This window comes from Eschscholzia californica, unplaced genomic scaffold, assembly GCF_041429995.1.
Source record: "Eschscholzia californica isolate CP2 unplaced genomic scaffold, dmEscCali1.0.p SCAF_5, whole genome shotgun sequence".
Classification (NCBI taxonomy): domain Eukaryota; kingdom Viridiplantae; phylum Streptophyta; class Magnoliopsida; order Ranunculales; family Papaveraceae; genus Eschscholzia; species Eschscholzia californica.
Genome location: NW_028238472.1, coordinates 16,261,096 through 16,282,665, shown reverse-complemented (window position 1 = coordinate 16,282,665; position 21,570 = coordinate 16,261,096). Strand labels below are relative to the sequence as shown.

The window sequence follows — 21,570 nt, the reverse complement described above, 5'->3', positions numbered from 1 at the left end:
TATCTCAAGATATTTTATAGATAAACAGTTTTAGAGACTTTAAGACATTTAGTTTGTAGACAAAATATTTTGTAGACATTTCAAGACATTTGGTCCATAGATTAAATGTCTTAGGGACATTTCAAGATATGGAATCTATGGCAAAATGCTTAGTGGATATTTTATTATTATTATCATCTCTTCAATGATTGAAATTTATTATTTTAATAATATGATTATTGTTTAATCATATGGAATAATATATTTTTACTAATATTTAATAAATATATTTTTAGAGTTTTCTAGACATTTGTAGATATCTGTGGACATTAATAAACAATTGGTGAACACTTATTATTTTAATATCAGTATTATTGACTAATCATGTTGAATAATATATTTGTACTAACATTTCAAAGATATATTTTTCGAGTTTCGTAGACATCATATATATATGTGGACATTGATGGACATTTGATAAATATTTATTATTTTAGTATTGTTGTCTTGTCATATGAAATAAGAAAATTTATTTATATTTCGAATATATATTTCGTAGACATCTGTTGATACCAGCCTTTCTTCGAATTTTAGCTTATGTTTCTAGTTTAGATTTTTTTTCAGTAAGAGTAGTTCTCTTTTATTATTTAAATCTAGTGATTAATCAATATTTTTCTCAATAGTATTTGGTTATGATGAAGATTAACAAGAAGAAGAAAGATCAAAACACGAATAATTTGTTGAAGAAATCAAAAGATAAGCTCTTAAATGATCTCAAGCATTTCAAAGAATTTTTGAGCTTATAGCCCAAAAAACAGCCCCTAATAGGACTTTTAATCCTCTCTAATCCAATAAAGAGATTGAAAACCAAAATAATAATCTAAATGGATATCTAGTCCATTTGGGTCCATCTAGAGAGAAAACACAAATCTCTATAATACTTAATCTTTCTTAATACCGAATATAACCTTCCTTATCTAATGTAACCGATTAACCATAAAAATCTTAGCATATCTCTTTTCCTTTTTTATCTCCCTCATTCTCTCTCCAATCACATTTCTATTCAAAGTAATCTTTACCTTCATTATATTCTGTAACGGAAATTTTTTATTTTCTCTCTTTTAAAATCGAAGTTAGTTGTTAAACCTCCATTAATCTCAGAACTTTTCTTTCATCTTCATTAGATTGCTCGAAAATAATTCATCTTTTATAAGGTTTAAAATTTTCAGTTTTGTATTAACACCATTGTTAAGATCTAATGATGATTCTTTTTTTCCATTATCAGATTACGATGCTCTATTATTGAACATATTACATTTGTGATCCAACTACATAAGATCTGTTTCCATCTTAACTACCTTCGAATGGAAGATTTATATTTTCTCTCTCTAAAACTTTCATAACTCTTTAAGATCTTTGATGTTTATTTCTTATTTAATGATGTGTTCAATGTTAGTATGTTATTTCTCCTTCCAATGTTCATTGTATATTTCTTCAGATCTACGTTAAATCCTCTTTTTTTTTTGTTTTTTTTTTGCAGATCAGAATCATCTGTCCGTACAGTTCTTGATCTTTGTGATTATCCACACTTATTCCTTTAACAGAATATAAAGGACAGGTACTTTACGATAACTTTCCATGTTTTCTGATACAATTTGCTAATAATATATTGATGTTTATCCTTTCTGATTCTTGTACCAGAATAAAAATTACAGTTAATTGACGATAAATACCATACTTTCTGATACAATTTGCATAAATTTCACATAAGATGATAGTATTAATGAACAAAGGTGCGTAAAGTATGAAAAATTTGTCCAACATTACACGTCCTTTTTTTACCAGAACAGTGGTCATGACAAGCATATAAAACTTCTCTTAACCTAATAAACAATTGTACTTTTCCATACATTATACATAATTTATTGATCTGTACCTGTTATTTATGATCCAACTCATTTGTTTTTTATTAAATGTTTCATTATTAATGTATGTAAATTTGAGTATAAATTTTTTTTAACTAATATATATGTTTTTTTCTTGTAGTAAACCAGCACTGATGAAATTTTTTACAGAATCATCACATAAACTATAGAAGTATAAATTACGCTGAAGAAGATTGTTTCTATGATCCTGTTTGGACAACGGAGTCTTACGTGAAGACTTACAAGGAACATATAAACCCTGCCCCTAACTTCGATGAACCATGTACATTTAATGAAGAGTCAAAAACACTACCATGTTTGATTCGCCGTAAACCTGGAAGACCAAAGACAGTAAGGATCGAGGGCTCGGGCAACATTCTGACGGAGTTTGTTTTTAAGTTACCTAGTCTAATATGTTATTTTCATTTACAATAAAACACAGATTATTGTTCAATAAAATTTCGTTTCAGTCGTACAAAGGTTGTGTTATTTACTATACAATATGCATAATTTATGATAAATCACGTACTTTATAACAAAAAACATGATTTCAGATTTACATTTCCTAACAAGTTACTATAATTTATGGTACATAATGGACATGTACGCGTAAAAAACAAGTAATTTATGTCAGAAAATAATCTAAGTATTCAATGGTACATAATGGATGACACACACACATATGATAAATTACGTTGTATACATGACAAATGATGGTTTCCTCGTCATAAATAACACATAATTTACGAACTTGTTTCATAATTTGTATTCGATGTGTGTTTATGTATGAGTAAAAAACGAAAGTTAAGTGAGAGAAAGTTGATATATATGTTTTGAATATTAACCCCCAAATCACGCTATTTGATCTCAGAAAATATACTCATTCCAAATCTGAAAATTAAGTGAGAGAAAGTGATATATAGATTTGGTTTCCAAATCTGAAAGGACGAGAGAGAAAATCTGTTTTGGCAAATATCCGTTTTTCAAATCTGTTTTGAAAAATCTGTTTTGGAAAATATCCTTGATCCGTTACTTCCTATTAAATCTTTTCAGTTTATAACCTAAATATCTCCCCCAAATCACGCCCCCTGGTTTGGGAAACTTTCCGGATTCATTCCGAAATTTAAAAACCCCGGATTTTTTAGACGAGGGACATGGAGGGTATTTATCAATAAAGTATGAGTTATTTATGCCCTTATTGTAAAAGGACTAAATGTCCATATTTTGGGAAGATTGGTCTATATACCTATTATAAAAATGATTTTGGTCTATATACCCATGGACTCCATTTCAAATGCCTCAAATTCTCCGCGACATGAAACCTATGTGCATCAACGATCTATTAAATGAAACTGTATTTGGGATGAAGAGAAATTGGAAAGCTATAAGAGAGTGGGAAAGAATTCATGGACTTATTATTAAAATAGTTATTTACCCCATGATTATCTTGAAACGAGACTCATAGTTTTCCAAAATTTGATATACTAAATGATGCACACCAAGTGCTCGATAGAATGCATCAAAGAAATGATGCTTATTTTCAAAGACGGTTTGCTTTTGATGTTTTTCACATATTCATGGGTTTGTTCATGGCGAGCAAGTTCGATCTCTTACTTGATTTGACATTGGAGTTATGTATAAAGAATATTGATAATGGTGTATGTGATTTGCCTATATTTCTTATATACAAGTTGAGAACTCTCAAACATTTGTTCCGTTAGGTAGTTACTTTGTTCCGTTAGGTTTTCATAAGTTCAAATGAAGAGGAGATAAGAGAGAGTATAAAGAAGAATAGAAGTGGCAAAATCCAGAACGATGACTGCCAGTGCTTATGTTTAACAAAGAATAAAATCAAGTAGATCAATGGCTTGAAATTTATTACATTGATGATGTTGGAGCATGCATCATGTGTGAGGGTTTTTAAAACCAAGGGAGGAAGGACTCCAAACAAAACCGGATAATGGATAGTAATTGCAAAATCTGACAATAGTGCCAACTTTTCTTCAAATAGAGAAAAGACAACAACAACAAAACACCTTGCAATGGTGCCACCTTTTCTTCAACAACAACAACAACGACGACGACAACAACAAAATACAAGATACAAATACATGAGCAACCTCACAATGATGTCTCCATATTGATAACAAGTCAAACTCTACAAATATTTAGCAAACTCCTGAATTTTTGAATAGCAAAAGTCATTCTGAGGGAGAATGTTAGAATAGTTATATAGTCCCACATAGTGCAATTGTTAAAACTTGTCTCTTGTAAAACTCTTTATAAATATCTTATGTAATAGCTAAGAATATCTAGTCAATTCAATACAATTCTCTTTTCTTTCACCCTCAATATCTTCTTCTTTTTCTCTCTTTTCGAAACTAAACCACTTTTCTTCTATCTTCTGTGAAATTTTTAGCTGAGAATCCACCTTCAAACATACCTCCATACCACCTACTTCATGGTTATCTACGTCATCATCTTCAACATGTTCTCTCTCTCTCGTCAAATTAAACATCTTCTCTCTTAAAATCACGTCATCATTATTAAGATTAAACTTCATATTGTTTTTTGTTTTCAATAGATTATTAATAAATATAAGTTTGTTGGTGTGACGTTTTTAATTTTTTAAAATATAAAAATATACAGGTTTGGTTTACTTTTTTTATTTTTTCTTTCAACAAATTTTGTTTTTCAGCTAATATCATTTTCATGAAGAAATATATATTTTGGTTTTTACGAAAGCTTTGTTGCTTTCAACAACATGTTATTTGCTATCGTGACGAGTGCGTGTGTACGATTTCAATTATTAGTTTTTGCGCCATGCCTCTATCAGCCACTTGATTGGACTTTTGCATAACAGTTTGAATTTCACACCAACCAAAAAGATATTCGAATATTGTGTTAAGCAAAATAGAAATTGGTAGTGACATGAATAACATATTTGCTCTAACTAATTCATAAATTACTCATCAGCACAAAAAATAAAAATACTGTCAACAGTCCACATAGTTTTGGGTACAAAACATTTTTTTGCCCATAGTCGTATTGACCACGATATTACCCAATATTTCGTTGGGTAATTTAGGCGCCCCCTATAAGTGTTATAGGCGCCTCCCTGAAGGAAAAATTGGGAGGGAGTTTGTGAAGGAAGGAGGAGCCTGTAACACTTACAGGATACCCCTATAAAACTTTCCTTCCATTTCATTATTCAATTTTGAAAGACCAATACATGTTTTGCTCTGACAATACAAATACTTACCGGACATAGTACATTTTTTTCAATAAAATAACCAATCGTTTTAGGAAGATTTATACGATTTCGAGGCTTAAAACTTTAAGATAAAGTGAAGGTTTCCATTATAAGATATAGTTTTCTAGGTTTAGAATTTAAGGTACATGTTATAGGTTTAGAGTTTTTAATTTTGGATAGGTTATAGGTCTTCCGATTTGGAACTTTAGGTCTCCGGCAAAATAAATAGGGTAATATCCTTAAAATAGAGTACTTTGCATAAAGTTTATGGTTTAAATCATTAGTTATAGGGTTCTAGGTAGGGCCGACCCTGACTTTTCGGTGGCCCGAAGCGAGGTCTGAAAATGTGGCCCTTTCTATCAAATTGTAAAATGTATAAATGTATTACATGAAAACTGTTAGTACTGCAAAATATTTTCATCATATTTATATAACAAAATAGTTTTTTTGATGATTAGAATCACTAAAATTATGTTCTTCTTAAATTTTTCGATGCAAAGTCACTAATAGTCGTCGAATAATCAAGACTGTCAGCCATATCCTTCTCAATAGATAATATTGCTAACCTGTTAACATAATTCTATAAGACTTAATCAACTTCAACTTAGAAAAACTTTTTCCTGCAGAGGCAACAGTAACTGGTATCGTTAACATAATTCTATAAGAAACCAATGTGTTCGGGTAACAACCTTTCTTATCTTTCAAAAATCTAGCACTTCAATTGGTTTTTTGATCTCATTTGGTAAAAGACGCTTCAACACTTTCAGTGCAGAAAATAAGTCTAGTCCGTCTATGTCATATGGCTCATTATGCTTGAAAAAGGTTTCAAGGCGAACACAGGAATCTCTCAAATCACCATCATCTTGGGAGTTTAACTTTTTTAACTCAAACACAAAACAAAATATTTCTTTGTACTTCTGAAATTGCTCAAATCTGCTCCTGAATGAACAAAGAGCATAATCTAATATGTATATGAAATAATTAACTCTAAATGTTTTTTCAGGCAACATTGATGGATCTTCAAACACATTCTCATCAAACTGTTTCTTTCTTCGAACAATACGTTTTTTCAAAATGTTGCTTCAACTCCCATCTTAATGGCAATCTCTTTAGCTTCAATCATGCCTCCTTCAAATCTCACTTCTCTGTAATCTTCAAGATAACGAATGAGTCCGTTTAATTTCTCTAATGCAACATCAATATTTATATCTTCAGTTTGAAGTGTTTTGCTAATAGAGTTTACCGTAAACAATATATTATGGCAAATAACCATGCTTAAAAGGAACTCAAAATTTTCAAAGTCTTGTTCTAATATATATTCGACATCATGAACTGTTTTTGAATCATCACTTTTCTCCAGCAATTCTTCTAAAGCTTTTAGTAATGAGGATTAAATATTAGGTTTTCATCATTAGTTTTTGGTTAACTTAATAAACCCTACACCATCTAAATATTGTCAATTTTGTTATTATATATAATTGGAAAGAGAGGGAGTAAATAAATGGACATTTAGATTTAGATGAATTTAATAAACTCTACAACATCTAAATATCATATATTTATATAATAAGAAGGAGAGAGAAAAAGTAAATGAATAGAAAATAAGATTTGTTCTATCCTAAATAAGGCAATAACTGAATGACTTTGAAGAATCCAAGAAGGGAAGGTGACTAGGTGAGATGAGTAGATGATAATGGATCCCTCGTCCCGTAGTGGAGAAAAAGAGGTTTTTCTCGGGTCTGGTTTGACACTTTGGCTTGAAGAAAGAGAAGGATATTGGGATTTCATGATTTGGATATTTAAAAAGCATTTTTTTTCATAAGAGCATCTCCAATGCAACACTCAATCTTAGAAATTCCGAGTGCCACTTAGGATTTTTAGAGTTTTTTTCTTAAAAATCATCTCCAATGCAACACTCTATTTGGATCTCTAAGATGACGTGTCGAGGGTGGAATAGAGATATCTCAAGAGGACACTCTAGAAATAGAGTGTCCTCTTAAGATATCTCTAATTGTTCAACTCATCAATATTTTATTTTCAACCAATAGAAATCGAGTCTTCTATATTTTCTAAAATTAACTAATTATTTATTTACAAAAATAACTATGCCACATAAGTAAATAAGATAACTTTAGAGTTTTGCATTGGAGACACACAAAAATTGAGGATCTCTATTAACGCCATCTATGAGTGAAAATCTCAATTGGAACTTGACACACATGATGAATAGAGATTTTTTTGAGCTTTGCATTGGAGATGCTCTAAATCAAATAAACTGTTGGACCCACCATTCATTTAAAGATGGGATATTTTGTAAAAGGGGCAAAGTAATGTTCCAAGTGATGAGTTTGGAGCACAAATTTGAATTTTTTTTGAGTTTGGAGCATTGACTAACTTTGACTTAATTTTTCATCTAAAAGTAACAAAAACTAACTTTTAACTTAACTTTCCATCCAAAGTTAATGGAGACTAACGGATGTTAGGGTCAATTTTTCACGACTCACATTAATTTGCATAAATGGTCGGAATTGATTCATAGTTTACGGCCAAAACTTTTTCTTTTGTAGAAGAAGTCCACTTTTAAACCAATGCAAATTCTATCAATTCATTAAGAAGTGACACCTAAATTAGTAATCAAGGTGGATGCAACCCTGACTAATTTAAAGATTGTTATTTTTTTGGACGAGCTAAGTTACTTTGATTTAAGTGTTTACGGTTGTAATTTTTTGACAAAACTAAATTCCTAGATGGATGAATGAATGTGAAAAAGTGTTGAGAACATTTATATAAAACAGAAAAAGTTTTGGTAGTAAACTATGAGTTAATTCCGACCATTTGATGCAAAATAATGTGAGTCGTCGATGCTAGAAACTAACGGTAATGAAAAATTGATAGTAACATCCGTTAGTCTCCATTAACCTTGGATGAAAAGTTAAGTTAAAAGTTAGTTTTTGTAATGTTTGGATGGAAAATTAAGTCAAAGTTAGTCAATGCTCCAAACTCAAAAAATTTCAAATTTGTGCTCCAAACTCATCACTTGGAACATTACTTTGCCCCTTTTGCAAAATATCCCTTTAAAGATCATTGAATTTGGTGACCCTTTTTACTTAATATTTGTTAAATAGGGCCCTTATAATTTTATTAGAGAGTTGGCTTCTTATATATTTCTTAAAAAAATTAATGTCTTGGTGGCCCCTAAAAGCTGGTGGCCCGAAGCGACGCTTTGTTCGCTTTGTCCCAGGACCACCTCCGGGTCTAGGTTGCAAAATTCTGGGTTAGAAGATTAATGCTGCGAGATGTGGAGGTGATGGAAGTAGCAGATTGGCTATAGTAACAGTGAGAAGAAGAAGAAAATTAATACTGCGAGATGTGGAGGTGATGGAAGTTGCAGATTGGTTGTGTAACTGTGAGAAGAAGAAGAAGCTAGTTGTATTTTCTTTTTTAAATCTAGTATATTTGTTTTATAATAGTTGTGCTCATTCATAGTTTAATGTTTGAGACCTTTTTAGTTTGTGTCTTCCAATTAAGTAAAAGTCAACTATGGTAGACTTCCACCGATTCCGATAGTTCCGTCCATATAAATTTTTTATTTGTCGATATATTGGCCACTAAAATGGGGCAGGACTACAAGTATTTACGACTAGCTGCGCATTTCAAACACACGGTACCGTCTGTCATCCATAGTTTTTCCCTCACTTGGAATTTCGCCTAGTTGAGAAAAAGACTAAATACTCCCATAGAGATATGAGAGATGATATCAGAAATGTAGCCTTATAACAAAAGGCAAAATAAACTGAATGCAGAAATGTAGGCTTGAAATGGATATCCAATTCTGGCCCTAAAAGGAATCCTAATGCCACAGATGATTGGATATGGTCAGTGTTGAGAAGTCGAGAAGCATGTATCTTCATAATTACATCATAATAAAAACCGTCTCTCTTTTACTTAAAGAAAAAAATTACAAAAAAATGTTCCATAAATCATCTTTCGAAAAAAAATAGTAAACTACAACAAGCAATCGAAAAACAACTACTCAACAGCTTCGGATCAAAATGATCTGAAGACACGTTTCTTGTGATTCTGCAACTAATAAGAATCATGTTTAAATTAAATGAATGGAATATTTACATGTTCTTCAAACTCACAACATTGTCGGGAACTTGGCATCGAGGAAGTCTTTTAGGGTTCGAGCTGCTTTTTGACCACCCATCAGTTCGGCAAGTTTATCGATGGGAAGGAAAGCAAGTTCAGCTAGGTTATTACATCCATCCATTAAAGCTCTGTAGTTTGAGTCTGTAACTCCAGGTAGCCGTCTCAAGAATTCAACAGCAGAAGTATTATAAATTTCAGCTCTGTAATAAATAACACCATATTAGTCATCCTGTATTACTTGAGATTTCGGAAAAAGAAAGATAATACATTATTGAAACTTCAAATCTGAAATATATGTAGTAAACGTCACCGTAAGGAGACAAAAAGGAGCAACAAATGAAACTAAAACTAAGCCCATTGCGGATACTGTCGATTCAGAAAGCTTAAGTGCAGACTTTGAATTATCTGTGCAGCTAGATGGTTGCCTGGTCGGTCTGGCATGTAACTTGTAAGAACCGCGTTTGGGAAACTCGGCTGAGTTTACAACCAAACCACCCCCCTCAATTGTGCTATTTCATTCATTTTCCTCTTATCTAATATATGGAAATTTGAAACGATAATGTAGATGTATATTCCCCAAAGGCCCAAACAAAAAATAATTTAGTAATGTATGTAGAAGTATATCTTTACTATTTAGAAACATATATGTCGAGTCCAGTTTCTGGCACACTGACTTGTATCCTACAAGCACTCTGGCACTCAAAAGGAAGTGAGATGCCTAAGCTTCCTTCTCATGCAAAATAACATGCTGGTTATGATTCTCTAGATAACAACGTAAAAATTTGATTAAATCAGCCCTTATACATGCCAAACTTCAGATTTGGGTTGCAGGTCCCAAAATAAAATTAGTTTTACATTGCTTACCTCAAATCATTTTCAACAATTCCCTCATCTGTGGGGACACCAACTCTTGACGCCTTCTCGGAATCAGGTTCATCTTGATTTGCTTTCAGTGATGCAAATATTTCAGCGGTAGCATGCAAACTACGGGACCAGACAAGGCGAAGGCGAGGAAAATGCATTACAAGAAGCGTCAGCTTAGATATAATACTTGTCGGAGTAACATCTTCGCCAATATCACTCGCAGACTGCAAATGTGCCAATGAGAAAAAAGAGGTAAGAACATTCTACGAGTTGGTAATGTGGTACATATAGTTCAACATGATTCTTTATCTTCATAAGAATCAAAACAGGAGCAGATCCATCTGTAGGCTAGACACTCACAGGAGTCACAGCCATGCAAATTATTTTTTAGAAAATAAAACACAGCATGCATTAGTATGAGGTCCTTGGGTAATGATCTAACTTTGATTACCTGGAAAGAAAAACTCTTGTCTTGTGAGAACTCGATTAGAAGCACGGGTATCCGATAGTAGCGCACCATTGTTTCCACTTGATGATACAAGCGACCAGATGCAAAGCTTTGAAAAAGATCCGAAATACTCTTCCTCTCCACACAAATCAGTGGTGACAGCACATAATCTCCGACGTCCAAGGTCACAGGTATAACGTGCATGCCCTTCTGGTGGAGGACATTAGGTAGGCTGCTCATGAACTCCCTCATGTCAACTATGACCTAGAAAACATTATACAATATCATCGATAATTCAGAGACGATATGAGAATTTCAACCAGGGAGACACCAAGCTATTCATTACCTGCATTACTTTTTCCACTTCTTTTCTTCCTCCTGCCTTTCTAGTCAGTGAGTTCTGTAACGTTAGAGCTTGTGGCTCACTAGAGGTTGCCGGTCCAAGACAATGCCCATCCTGGAGAAAAACCACAAAAATTAAATAAAAATGAAAACTTAGCTACTTGTGACTCAGGATCTTTATCTTCTTCATGTTATGGGAATCATGGGAAGAAGAAAGCCGTAGGAAAGAAACCAACAGAAAGACAGACGACATGAGAATCTCAAGGAGCAGCAGAATTGCATGTGGCGAATATGATTTAAATTAATAGAAGATAGTTGGTGCTTAATAATATACGAATATATCCACTGCCTAGTAAAAAGAGAATAGTTGGTGCTTGATAATGTACGAATATACCTAGTACCTAGTATTAAGTGAATATATATTGAGCGTTCATAGAAACATGATATGGAGTAGAAGTTTTGCATTATCAAAACGAAAAACAAGAGATAGCAAATCATGGCTACTAATGAGGGAAGGAAAATGAAGTTGAGAAAGAACAAAAGAAGAAAGCAAAATAATTAATCTACTTGCATATACTATATACTTCTCTGTTCAATCAACACAGTGGTCAAGTTTCTTGTCTCTGTACATATCATTGTCCTAAAGTTCCTTAAGCTGCAAAACTGCAAAACAATATGTTCATTTCTGGAATTCCTTTAGCCTAAGGTCATGTGTCTTAAACGAGACGAGACTGTTGCAAAAGTATATATGCCACTCATGAAGAACATGAACAAATAGCTGTGTACTAACTAAATGCGAACCAATCTCAACTAAGGCTTCTACATCAACCTATCAAGCAGAAAGAGGACAGTTTTATTCATACTGAACATACTAAAAATTAAGAAGGATATCCATGAATTCCGAAAAGCAGAAAGAACCATACCTGGTTAGCAGGAATCATCATTAATGACTTCTGCCTGATCAAAGATTCGAATGCTCTGTTTTCTCTTTGAATACAAGCCTCAAACTTTTGCACCTCCGTAGATTCTTCATAGAAAATAAAATAAACTTTCAAATTCTTCAAGGGATTTTCAGCTTTATAAATTTCAACTTCCCTGACAAAAGTCATGTCTGGGTGGTAGACAATGATAACATTCGGCTTTATTATATCAAGGATATGCTGACCACTTTCCAGAGCAAAGAAATGCACTGGAGGAAGTGGCTTGACATGTCTACCATTAACATCGCCATTGTGTCTTGGTAATCCTCTATCGCTCACAAATTTACTTTTTTGTATAGCTTCGCCAACATCTACCAAATTATTTTCACTCCTTCCGCTTTCCATTGTTGAATCAGGTATATTTGATTTATCATTTCCTGCTTTCTTTCTATTAACTTCAATAAGTTTAGGAACTCCAATATTTTCTCCAACTTCATTACTTTTCCCCTTCCCTTTTCTCTTTTTGCATCCTTCTCTGCGAGCAGAATCTTCTGGATTATCTCCAATAGTTTCTACTTTGCCTAGAGTACGTATCTTCGAAGCTGCTGCCATCAGGGCATCACGCTCTACCTTATTTAAGCTGCTAGTTTCTGCATCCTCTCTAGGCATAGCTACAACCATTCCGTCCAGTAAACCAAAACCTTTGCGGCTATTAGACTTCTTTCCTTTTCGTGTTTGCAAACCATGCAGTGCTGATTTATCCTGCAAGTACTTCTCCCACTCTTCACGCATAACCTAAATAGAGAAACACAAATAGTAGTCACTATCTAGTCCCTCATTGGATAAGGTCACTGTGAATCTGACCCTATATATCAAATTAAGACATGGTTTTGTTAGAAGCATTGCTCAGGGAGCAACATACGCATGATAGCAACTTTATGACCCAACTAACCTATCTAATGTCCATACTCTGGCTCATCATTTCTCTTAAACAACATCAGCAATTGTTTGTGCTACCATGGCCTTGGAGAATCCTATTAGCAAAGTGTAGAAGGTGATCATCTATTTAGACATAAAGCAAGGTCACAAACTTTCTCGCCGTAGTCATCCAATCAAATCAGAAATCACTGATTCAATTTCTTGAAAATAAGCTAAGTTTCTATTGTTATGTAGAAAGAATAGTTCAAAGTAGATTTTGTGTACTCTCGGTACAAAAATCTTAGGTTATGTCTGTAATGGGTCTGAATCAGGGTATGAGATACAGAATGATACGGAAAAGAAGGACCTGAAGAAGATAGGGAGAAGTTAAATACTTCACTTGTGGAGGAGGGTTGAAATAACAACAGGAACATTAGAAAGCATACACACCTGCTCTGGGCCCTTCAAGACACAGTCGTTCAGCTGCATGCATGACCGTTCATCCTTGCAAGCTACTAAAACGATGCTATTATCAACCTCTGCAGCCCCAACCATTTCTTCACCTTCTGGTCCCAACGCTTGCTTTTGTCTTTCATCTGCAATCTCCTCAAGTACCTCCTGCAGATAAAACACATAAAATTAATAGATATTCAACATTTTCTGTTCGTTTTAGAAGTGGGAAGTGATTGCTTAAAAATCTAAATGTTACCATGATAGACCCTCAAATACATCATTCGCAACCACCCCCTCACTCTCAAACCACATCTGCCTGCCTATTGATATATCCATATAGTCTAACCAATGTGACACTTACATATGCCAGTTCTAGATCCTCATTTTTTCCCTATCCATAACTCAAGTTAATACAGGCAACACCGTCCCATAATACAGTTAAGACTTATACACTGGTCAGTCACATAGAAGGGTCTACCACGGTAGCATTTAGATTCTTAGCCTATTGAAATATCCAAGACTTAGACTAGGTTACTCAATTAGATCTATGTCTTCCAACAGGTTTTTTTTTCATTTATACGGAAAAATTACAGAAGGTTCATTAATGCAACAGACAGAAAACTACTTAACATGGGTACTCTCCTTTTCAGTAATTTTTGTTTCTCAGTCGGGTTGGATCGGATACTCAGAACTTTTAAGGTAATATAGTTTAACTGTAGAGTCATAAACTTGTAAGAACTGAATCGTAGGACCAAGACAGACTTCACCGGTTGGAGTACTAGATATAACTCTAACAGTATAAATCCTACTAAAATTGAATCTTGCAATAAGATCCACAAGTAATTTGGTCATATAACTGTTATACAACATTGGGACTAGTTTTGAGTTTTGACAACGGTTTTGCTTACACGAGCGGAAGTCACTTCAAATGTATCACAAAGACGTTATAAGACTCACTCACTCACACGTAACACCTTCCACTTGGGTGCTTCTTCTAAAGCTTCCTCCAAAACCACTCCACCATTAGCATTTGTAGAAGAACCCCCACTCTCTATTCAAGCATGAAAAGAAAGGAAATTAGCAAAACTAAATAATCAACTAGTACGTAGGACTTGTAAGAGTACAAAATCGACTTCCCTAATATTCTGAACCAAATTAAGAAAAATAAGCTAATATTTAATCAATATAACCATCACCTTCCTTCTCATCATTGTTTTTCACATTCAGTTTCCTCTTTTTGCTAGCCGCACTTTTAGTCTTCACAGTCAGTTTCTCGCCATTTGATTGCACCAAATGATAAACCCGCTTTTTGGCATACTCAAAGATCTTCTGGCTCGAATCTGCAAAAATCCAAATGGACCGAACACCTTCTGATACTCTTAGAGTATCCAAATACTTCAAGTACGTCACTGCATCATACCTGGTTAAATCCGAAAGAAAATTTTCATATTGGATACTTAAAATTCACATTACAGCAAAAACGCCAATGAATAAATAAACGTATAAAGTAGTCAAGAAGAATTTATTATATATTCCATTGTCTCTCATGTTAACCTATATATCTCTTCGATGTTAACCCAAGTTGACAAATTTCCTCAATGTTAATGTTATTGGATATCTTTACAACTACAATGTCTAGAATTCGTATAAATCAAAGTTCTCAGTAAGTACAAATAAAAAGATAATCAACCACTGACTCCAATTGTGTAATATACCTGACAAGATAATCGAGCAATTTCCTCAAAGTTTTCAAATCCATTACAAGTTGTTTAGTCTTTTTCCCCAAAATATGCCAAATGGGATCCAATTGACGCCTCACTATCTCATCAAATGACTTAAACAACCCATTCTCAACTGTCAAATCCTCAACATCAACTTTATTAGTCTTCCTCAGCTCCTTCAAACAAGCATCCATGGCTTCAATCACAGCTTTCTGAATACCCTTCATAAGAGGGGAAAGGGGAACCCTAATATCAACAACAGTAGGTGGATCCTTCTCCAGGGACTGTGAAACATAAACCTGAAATCTAGGCCACAAATGCAACTTCCTAATGAATAAACACTTCATTATACGTTCCGTTTTAGAAAACCCAGAAACCATAGAATTAGGCTTATCAGAAAAAGCACGAATATAAGCCGTCCGATTTAGGGTTCGAAAAATCCGAACAATAAATGCTTCTGTACATGTTTCAGATAGATTATGTGCGTTAAGGATGATTATACCGGCAATGTTGGAAGTGGGGACTTTGGAATTAAGAAGATCAACGATGAGGATTCGAGAAGTGATGAAGAAGATTAAGGAAGAAGAGTAGAGAGAGTGCCGGTGTTGGAGAGTGAGATCAGAAGTGATTTCAATAGGAAGATTAGGGTTAGGGTTTTGGAAAGATTGTAAAATTGAAGATCTTTGGGAAGGGGAAGAAGAGAGGATAAGAAGAGTACCTTGAGAAGAAGAGTGGAGGAGAAGGAGAGAGGAAATGAGTTTGTGAAGAGATAGGCCTGAAGAGAGGATTACTAATCCTCCGGTTGGATCTTCTAATAGGTCTGAGATTATGTGCTCGTGAAACTCCACCATCTCGTGGTGATGATGGCCGTGGAGGAGACGGCGGTGGTGGAGGCGGTGGTGGTGGCGGACGAGGAAATATGGCGGGGAAGATTGTTGACCGAAGAGAAGAGAGAAGGATAGAGAGAGAAAGTGATGTGAAATATGGCGGGGAAGTTTTATATTGTCAACCGCTATTTAGTTTAGTCGGTTGTTTTTTATATGGTACTCAAAAAACGGCCGTTATAAGAGAAAAACAGCCGGTTTTTCAGTAAGAGCTTAAATTGTTGGGGGGTGGGGGGGGGGGGGGGGGGGGGGGCCTAAATTTGAATTTCCAAGCTCAGCCGGTCCTTAATTAAGGGCTGGGTGAACGCCCCACATGACCATTGGAGAGGTCCTCTACGGTCATGTTGGGGATCGACAGATCTAGCCGGTGGAGCAATCCAATCATTAGGATTGGGATCAACCCCTATAAATAGGTTGAACCCCATCATTTCTTTATCCCACCCTCTCTCTCCCTCATTTGCATTCAATCTCTCTCATTTCTATTCTCTCTAACCTCATCCAATCTTCTTCAATTTTTTCTATAAAGTTTCTCATTCAATCTTCTTTAATGGATTCCTTGAATGATAACGAAATGATTAGCCAAAGTTTTATGGATCTCATTCAAACTCCCGGTTATCCGTCGACTCAATTATCAAATTACGGAAGTTTGGATAATTCTTCACGGGTTCCCTCCACGGTAGATGAAACTTTGGATGATTCTTGTGAGCAAGACGACACAACTTCAACCAAGATAACTAAACGGGTTGGTATGCACGAGGTAAAGATATTTTACTTGCTAATTGTTATTTGAAAATCACATTTGATGCGGTTGTCGGAAATTGTCAGAAATACTTGTATTTTGGCAAAAAAAATAACGGATGAATTTAATGCGAGTGCAAAGAATGAACGCTCGCTCAAGAGTTGTAAATCTCGTTTCAGTGACATAAGCCTTGAATGTCAAAGCTTTAGCTCTACTTTGAGGATAGTAAATAAAGTTCCAAAAAGCGGGAAGAACGACTATGACCGGGTAATTTTCCTTACTTTTAATCTCTTTATTTCTATCTTTTCATTTCATAATATAAACTTTAAATCAATTTTGTCCATTATTTCAGTTACAAAAAACACTTGAAATGTATAAAAAAATCACAACGGAAAAGGCTTTAGATTCCAACATGTTTACAAAATTTTGATGTCACATAACAAGTGGATGGCAGACATGCCAGGAGAGTCAACATCCGGGAAAAGAGATTCTAATACCAATCCACCGGAGGAAAGACCAATTAGCCGTAAACAAGCCAAAGCAAATGCAAGAGTCGGAGAAAATTCGACACATTCAACCGCTAAAGACAAAGAAGTCAGTGATGCTACGACGGGGGAATATTGACAAAATAGACAGGAAGAATCTCAACAGAGATTAGTATCAATGAAAGAAGCTCTACAAATTCAACAAGAGTTTCTACAATTTGATAAAGAATACAAGAACCGAAAATATGCGATGTACTTATTGAAGATTGATGCTAGGGTTCTCGACGAACATGGTGCACGAATGCTTATAGCAGTTCGAGAAGCTTGGTTTAACGGTCGACCACAAGACCCCAAAAAACCCACTTTTAGCTATCTTTAATTTTTCTATTGTTGTTTAGTCGTATTTAAGTAGATTTCAATTTTTAATCAATTATTAGTTGCAATCAATATTGTTTAATCGAACTTATTTAAGTAAATTGGCAAATTAAAACTTCAAATTTTAGGGCCCCAAGAGAGGTTGAAGCTGGATTTTAGGGGCTGAGCTGAGCCTGTAAATTTTGAGTGAAAAAGTGGTTTTTAGGGCCTGGGACAGGCTGAGGTTGGAGTTGCTCTAAAAGCGCCAATAATAATTACCCTAAGCACCCAAACACTTGATTATGATGTAATCGTGATTACATTTTAATAGATGTATAAACGGATGATCACTTCGACAAAAGCAACTCTAATCTTAAAATAGTCATGACAAACAACGGTGGACATCGGACATATTAATTTTAGAGTAGTTCATTTTACGTGTTTATACGTGTTTATGACGAAAAAAATTAATAGCAAAATGTTTATTTTTAAATAAATTTTGAAAATTTCTCAATTTTGTCGTACGAATAGTTTTATTTTATTCTAAAATCTCAGATTTAAAATTCTAAGTGAGGACATAGAAAGAGTTTAGACCAACTCGATTGGGTATGACTAAGTTTGGTCTTGTACTTCTAGGAATCTATTGTCAAACCCAACATAACATATTTCATGGTGTGATGTGTTTTATATTGAAAATAACTAAAATAAACTTTAAAATAACAACCGTGAGAAAATTGAGATGACCTAACCAAACTCTCCGAGAGAGAAAATCAACCAATGGAGAAAAGTAGTAATAGAGAAAACTCCATATCTTTGATTTCTTTATAACTTTTGATGAGAACTATAAAACAGAAAAGAAGAACAAAGAACTTTTTTGACAGAGAAAACTAATAAAAAGAATGAAAGAATATCTAAAAAGCAATATATTTGACTTTGATATAAATTGGGTCAAGAAGGGCTAGGTAGACATTTGGACATCACCATTTCATCACCATTTTCAATATTATTCAAACTCAAATTCATCAAAGACTTTGCCTTGCTTATATATAATTTCTTTACATTAGATCCTTGTTCATGCAACAACTTTTCAAGACTTCTCTTTGCATTCACTCTAAAAGGACAATTGGATGCGGAGAAACCGTCAACCAAATGTAAATACGCTTCTAAATCATGACAACATGCTACATCCGCATTTGGTTTTAGATATGGTGACATTTTACTGTCAACTCGTAATTCGCTCCCCACGTGAGAATACGCCCATGGCATGTTGTTGTCTAAAATATTTAATACTGAGTCCGCTTTTATTTCTTCTCTTAATTTATAATCTAAGTCTTCGTTAACAAACAATCCTGGTACACGTGTGATCATATCTTGTGAATTTACAATACGTAGAACTTTTACTTTGTTTTCTTTAATTTGATTAGCAAATCCTCTGTTTCCAATACGTGGCCCACCGAAGGAGAATACAGCTATTGGTGGAACGGAATTGGAGTTAGTAGAGAGTTGACTCAACTCGTCAGCCGCTAATACAGACAAAGCTGCCCCAAGGCTGTGACCAGTGATAGTTATGCTTAATTGTTCGCCTTTGTATAGTTCAACGAGTCGTTGAACTTCCTTAAGCACCGACTCAGATAGACTCGGTATGCGAGGTCCACGACTTGTTTTGTATAGATTCCAAAACCCGCATTCTACTTTGGCTTGTAAGTATTCATCTTGTTGTCTGAGTTGGCTTGAGTCAGTTTTTTCTTCCGAGCCATTATCAACTCGAACTAGAAGGTCTCTAACATTTTCAGCCCACTCAAGACACGTGGAAGTTCCTCGAAGAGCGATGACTATATCTCTTCTTCCCATTCGTTTGATCTCTCTTTCGTCATTGCAAACTGCCACGTAACCAATCCAACTAGATCGTTGAGTCATCCAACCCAAATCCGGAGCCACATCATCAACCCACTTGGGAATCTTAATGGATGATGTGGCATACAAACTCTTTGTCACTTTGTATGATGTGTCAGGTAACGAGACATGACGTGGCAACTGTTCTCCATATGCTGACGTGGCAGGATTTTTGTGGAAAGCATGATAAGCCGCCTGAACGAACTCACCGTATCTGATAATTTCTCGCCGGAGATTCTCATCAAGAGGATCTAAAAGACCAGCCCAGTCATTACTGCCATGATATTCCGACCACCGACTAGCCAAATTATTCCGAGGAGAGTATTCCGGCGACGTTAAAAGTAGCCGTTGTAGATAATTGAGATCTCTTGGTGACATCTCTTCAGCAGCAGCTTTCACTTCCGGCAGCCAAATTTTACTCAAATTTAAACTTTCTAAGAAACCCTTACAATGTCTTCTTCCTCTGTTTTTTCTCTCTCTAGAGTTATCTTCTTTCTCTTGTTTCTTTTGTTCCTGTTGTTGATGTGGGTCAGATACCGGTTGCTTCTGAAGTAGTTTATCTAAATTTGCAAGGGTTTTAATGGATGATTCAACTCGGGGTCGAAGATCAGGAAGATAATTATCGAGTCTAGCATGAAAACAAGTAAAATCTATTCTAAGTTTGGGTCTTAGAAACGTAGATTGAGATGAAGTTCCTAATTTTAAATGAGAGTTTAATGGAGAACTGAGAGGACAGAGGAAACTGGAATATTGTGCACTATAATTACCAGACGGAGAAGGTAATGCTGAAGCCAGGTTCAGCATGGGAACATGAATATTTTAGAGAGAGAGAGAGAGAGAGAGAGAGAGAGAGAGAGAGAAAGTGGGAGATTTTGTAACTAATGAAACAAGGGAGTTACATATTTACACCTATATATATAGAGGGATTGATGGTGATTTGGTGATTGGAAACTTCTTTGCACTAGCTATGAAGAGTTAATTACAGTTTGCCCCCCTAAAGATGATTTATTTCCCAAAATAGACCCTTAAAGAAGACCAACTTTTACGATAATATCCTTTTACAAGTTTCCGCGAGTCAACAATTAGTAATTTCCTCAACAAAAAAAAACAATTAGTCAATTTAATAGTTGCAACTCTATTTCGTCGAGGAAGACGAAGGGGTGTTTGTTGACCTGTTATAACAATGAAGATGACAATGAAGACGAAGGGGCTTCTCCCTTCGCCTTAATCTTCCCTAGTAGATCACTAATCTGCTAGCAGATTTAGAGAGAGATAGAGCGGCTGGCGGTCAGTGACGAGGCCAGAAATTTTTGCGTGTGGGGGCACTTTTTCGTTATAGGTAATGAAAGAATTTCATAGTATCCGATCAGGCAGGAATCAAAAAGCAAATCTTCAACAAAAATTTGTTTATAATTAAGATATTCCATTGTGATTTTGGCGTATAACAAGCACTCTCTTTAATTTTCTCATCAATATGGTTCGAAAATCTTTCCCCCCAATTAGATTCCCAAATATATCAAAATAAAAATCAAAGACAGCAAGATGAGAGACAGTGGTGTAGATTGAAATGAAACGATGGTGGAGACGATGAAGAGGAAGGGATCGTAATGGAAGAAAAGATAAAGTTTTCTTTCTAATAACATGTTTACTATGACAAATCTGACAAAGGTATAGAAAGACAATTTTTAATTCCAAAATACAAGTCACCTAAAATCTAACAAGATTAAAATGTTGGGGGTTATTTAGAAAATTTATCATCTCTACGAGGTCATTTTTAATAAGTTGGTCGTTTTGAAGAGGTCAAAATTGAGTTACCCTAATCAATAAGAACTGATTTAAGCCCAACATGACCTTAAGATAAATAGTAAAAAATCTAGGAAGAAAAAAGGGTTATGAGCAGGGCTCGATCCCTAGACCTTAACTATGTAATTCAAATCTTTCACCACTGAGCTAGGCAAAGAATTTGTGTGAGAAACAGATATGAATATATAATACACTGGCTAATGCTCTATAACACAGACGAGCCACTTTAGGATCGTGGGAGCAAGTGCCTCTATGTGGGCTCGCCTCTGCTGGCGGTGGTGACGGCGACCAGAAGGTGGTGGCGGTGTAAGGAAAAGGGAGGAGGAAAAATAAGAAGAAAACCATTTTTTTTATGTGGGTCGTTCGTAGGTGGAGACCAACCAACTGTTGTGAAGAAAGTTAGAAGTAGGATAAAAAGGTGAGTATTTTCTAGAAAT

At 34.8% G+C, this 21,570-nt stretch overlaps 2 protein-coding genes across 2 annotated transcripts; both read right to left on the bottom strand.

Annotated features, from left to right (window-relative positions):
* Window positions 1–9,078: 9,078 nt before the first annotated feature.
* Window positions 9,079–16,063, bottom strand: UVH1 (Restriction endonuclease, type II-like superfamily protein). Its single transcript, XM_086641889.1, has 9 exons — window positions 14,970–16,063; window positions 14,451–14,674; window positions 14,220–14,305; window positions 13,252–13,419; window positions 11,887–12,678; window positions 10,968–11,078; window positions 10,625–10,885; window positions 10,174–10,397; window positions 9,079–9,509 (listed from the first exon to the last, which is right to left on the bottom strand). The coding sequence occupies exons 1-9, from the start codon at window positions 15,824–15,826 to the stop codon at window positions 9,299–9,301; spliced, it is 2,934 nt and encodes a 977-aa protein (XP_086498015.1). The 5' UTR covers window positions 15,827–16,063; the 3' UTR covers window positions 9,079–9,298.
* Window positions 16,064–18,385: 2,322 nt separating this feature from the next.
* On the bottom strand, window positions 18,386–20,134 carry LOC147537455 (phospholipase A1-Ibeta2, chloroplastic-like). The gene is made up of 2 exons (XM_086642778.1): window positions 20,038–20,134; window positions 18,386–19,956 (listed from the first exon to the last, which is right to left on the bottom strand). Exons 1-2 carry the CDS (start codon window positions 20,132–20,134, stop codon window positions 18,386–18,388), a joined length of 1,668 nt encoding a protein of 555 aa, XP_086498904.1.
* Between the last annotated feature and the right edge of the window lie 1,436 nt (window positions 20,135–21,570).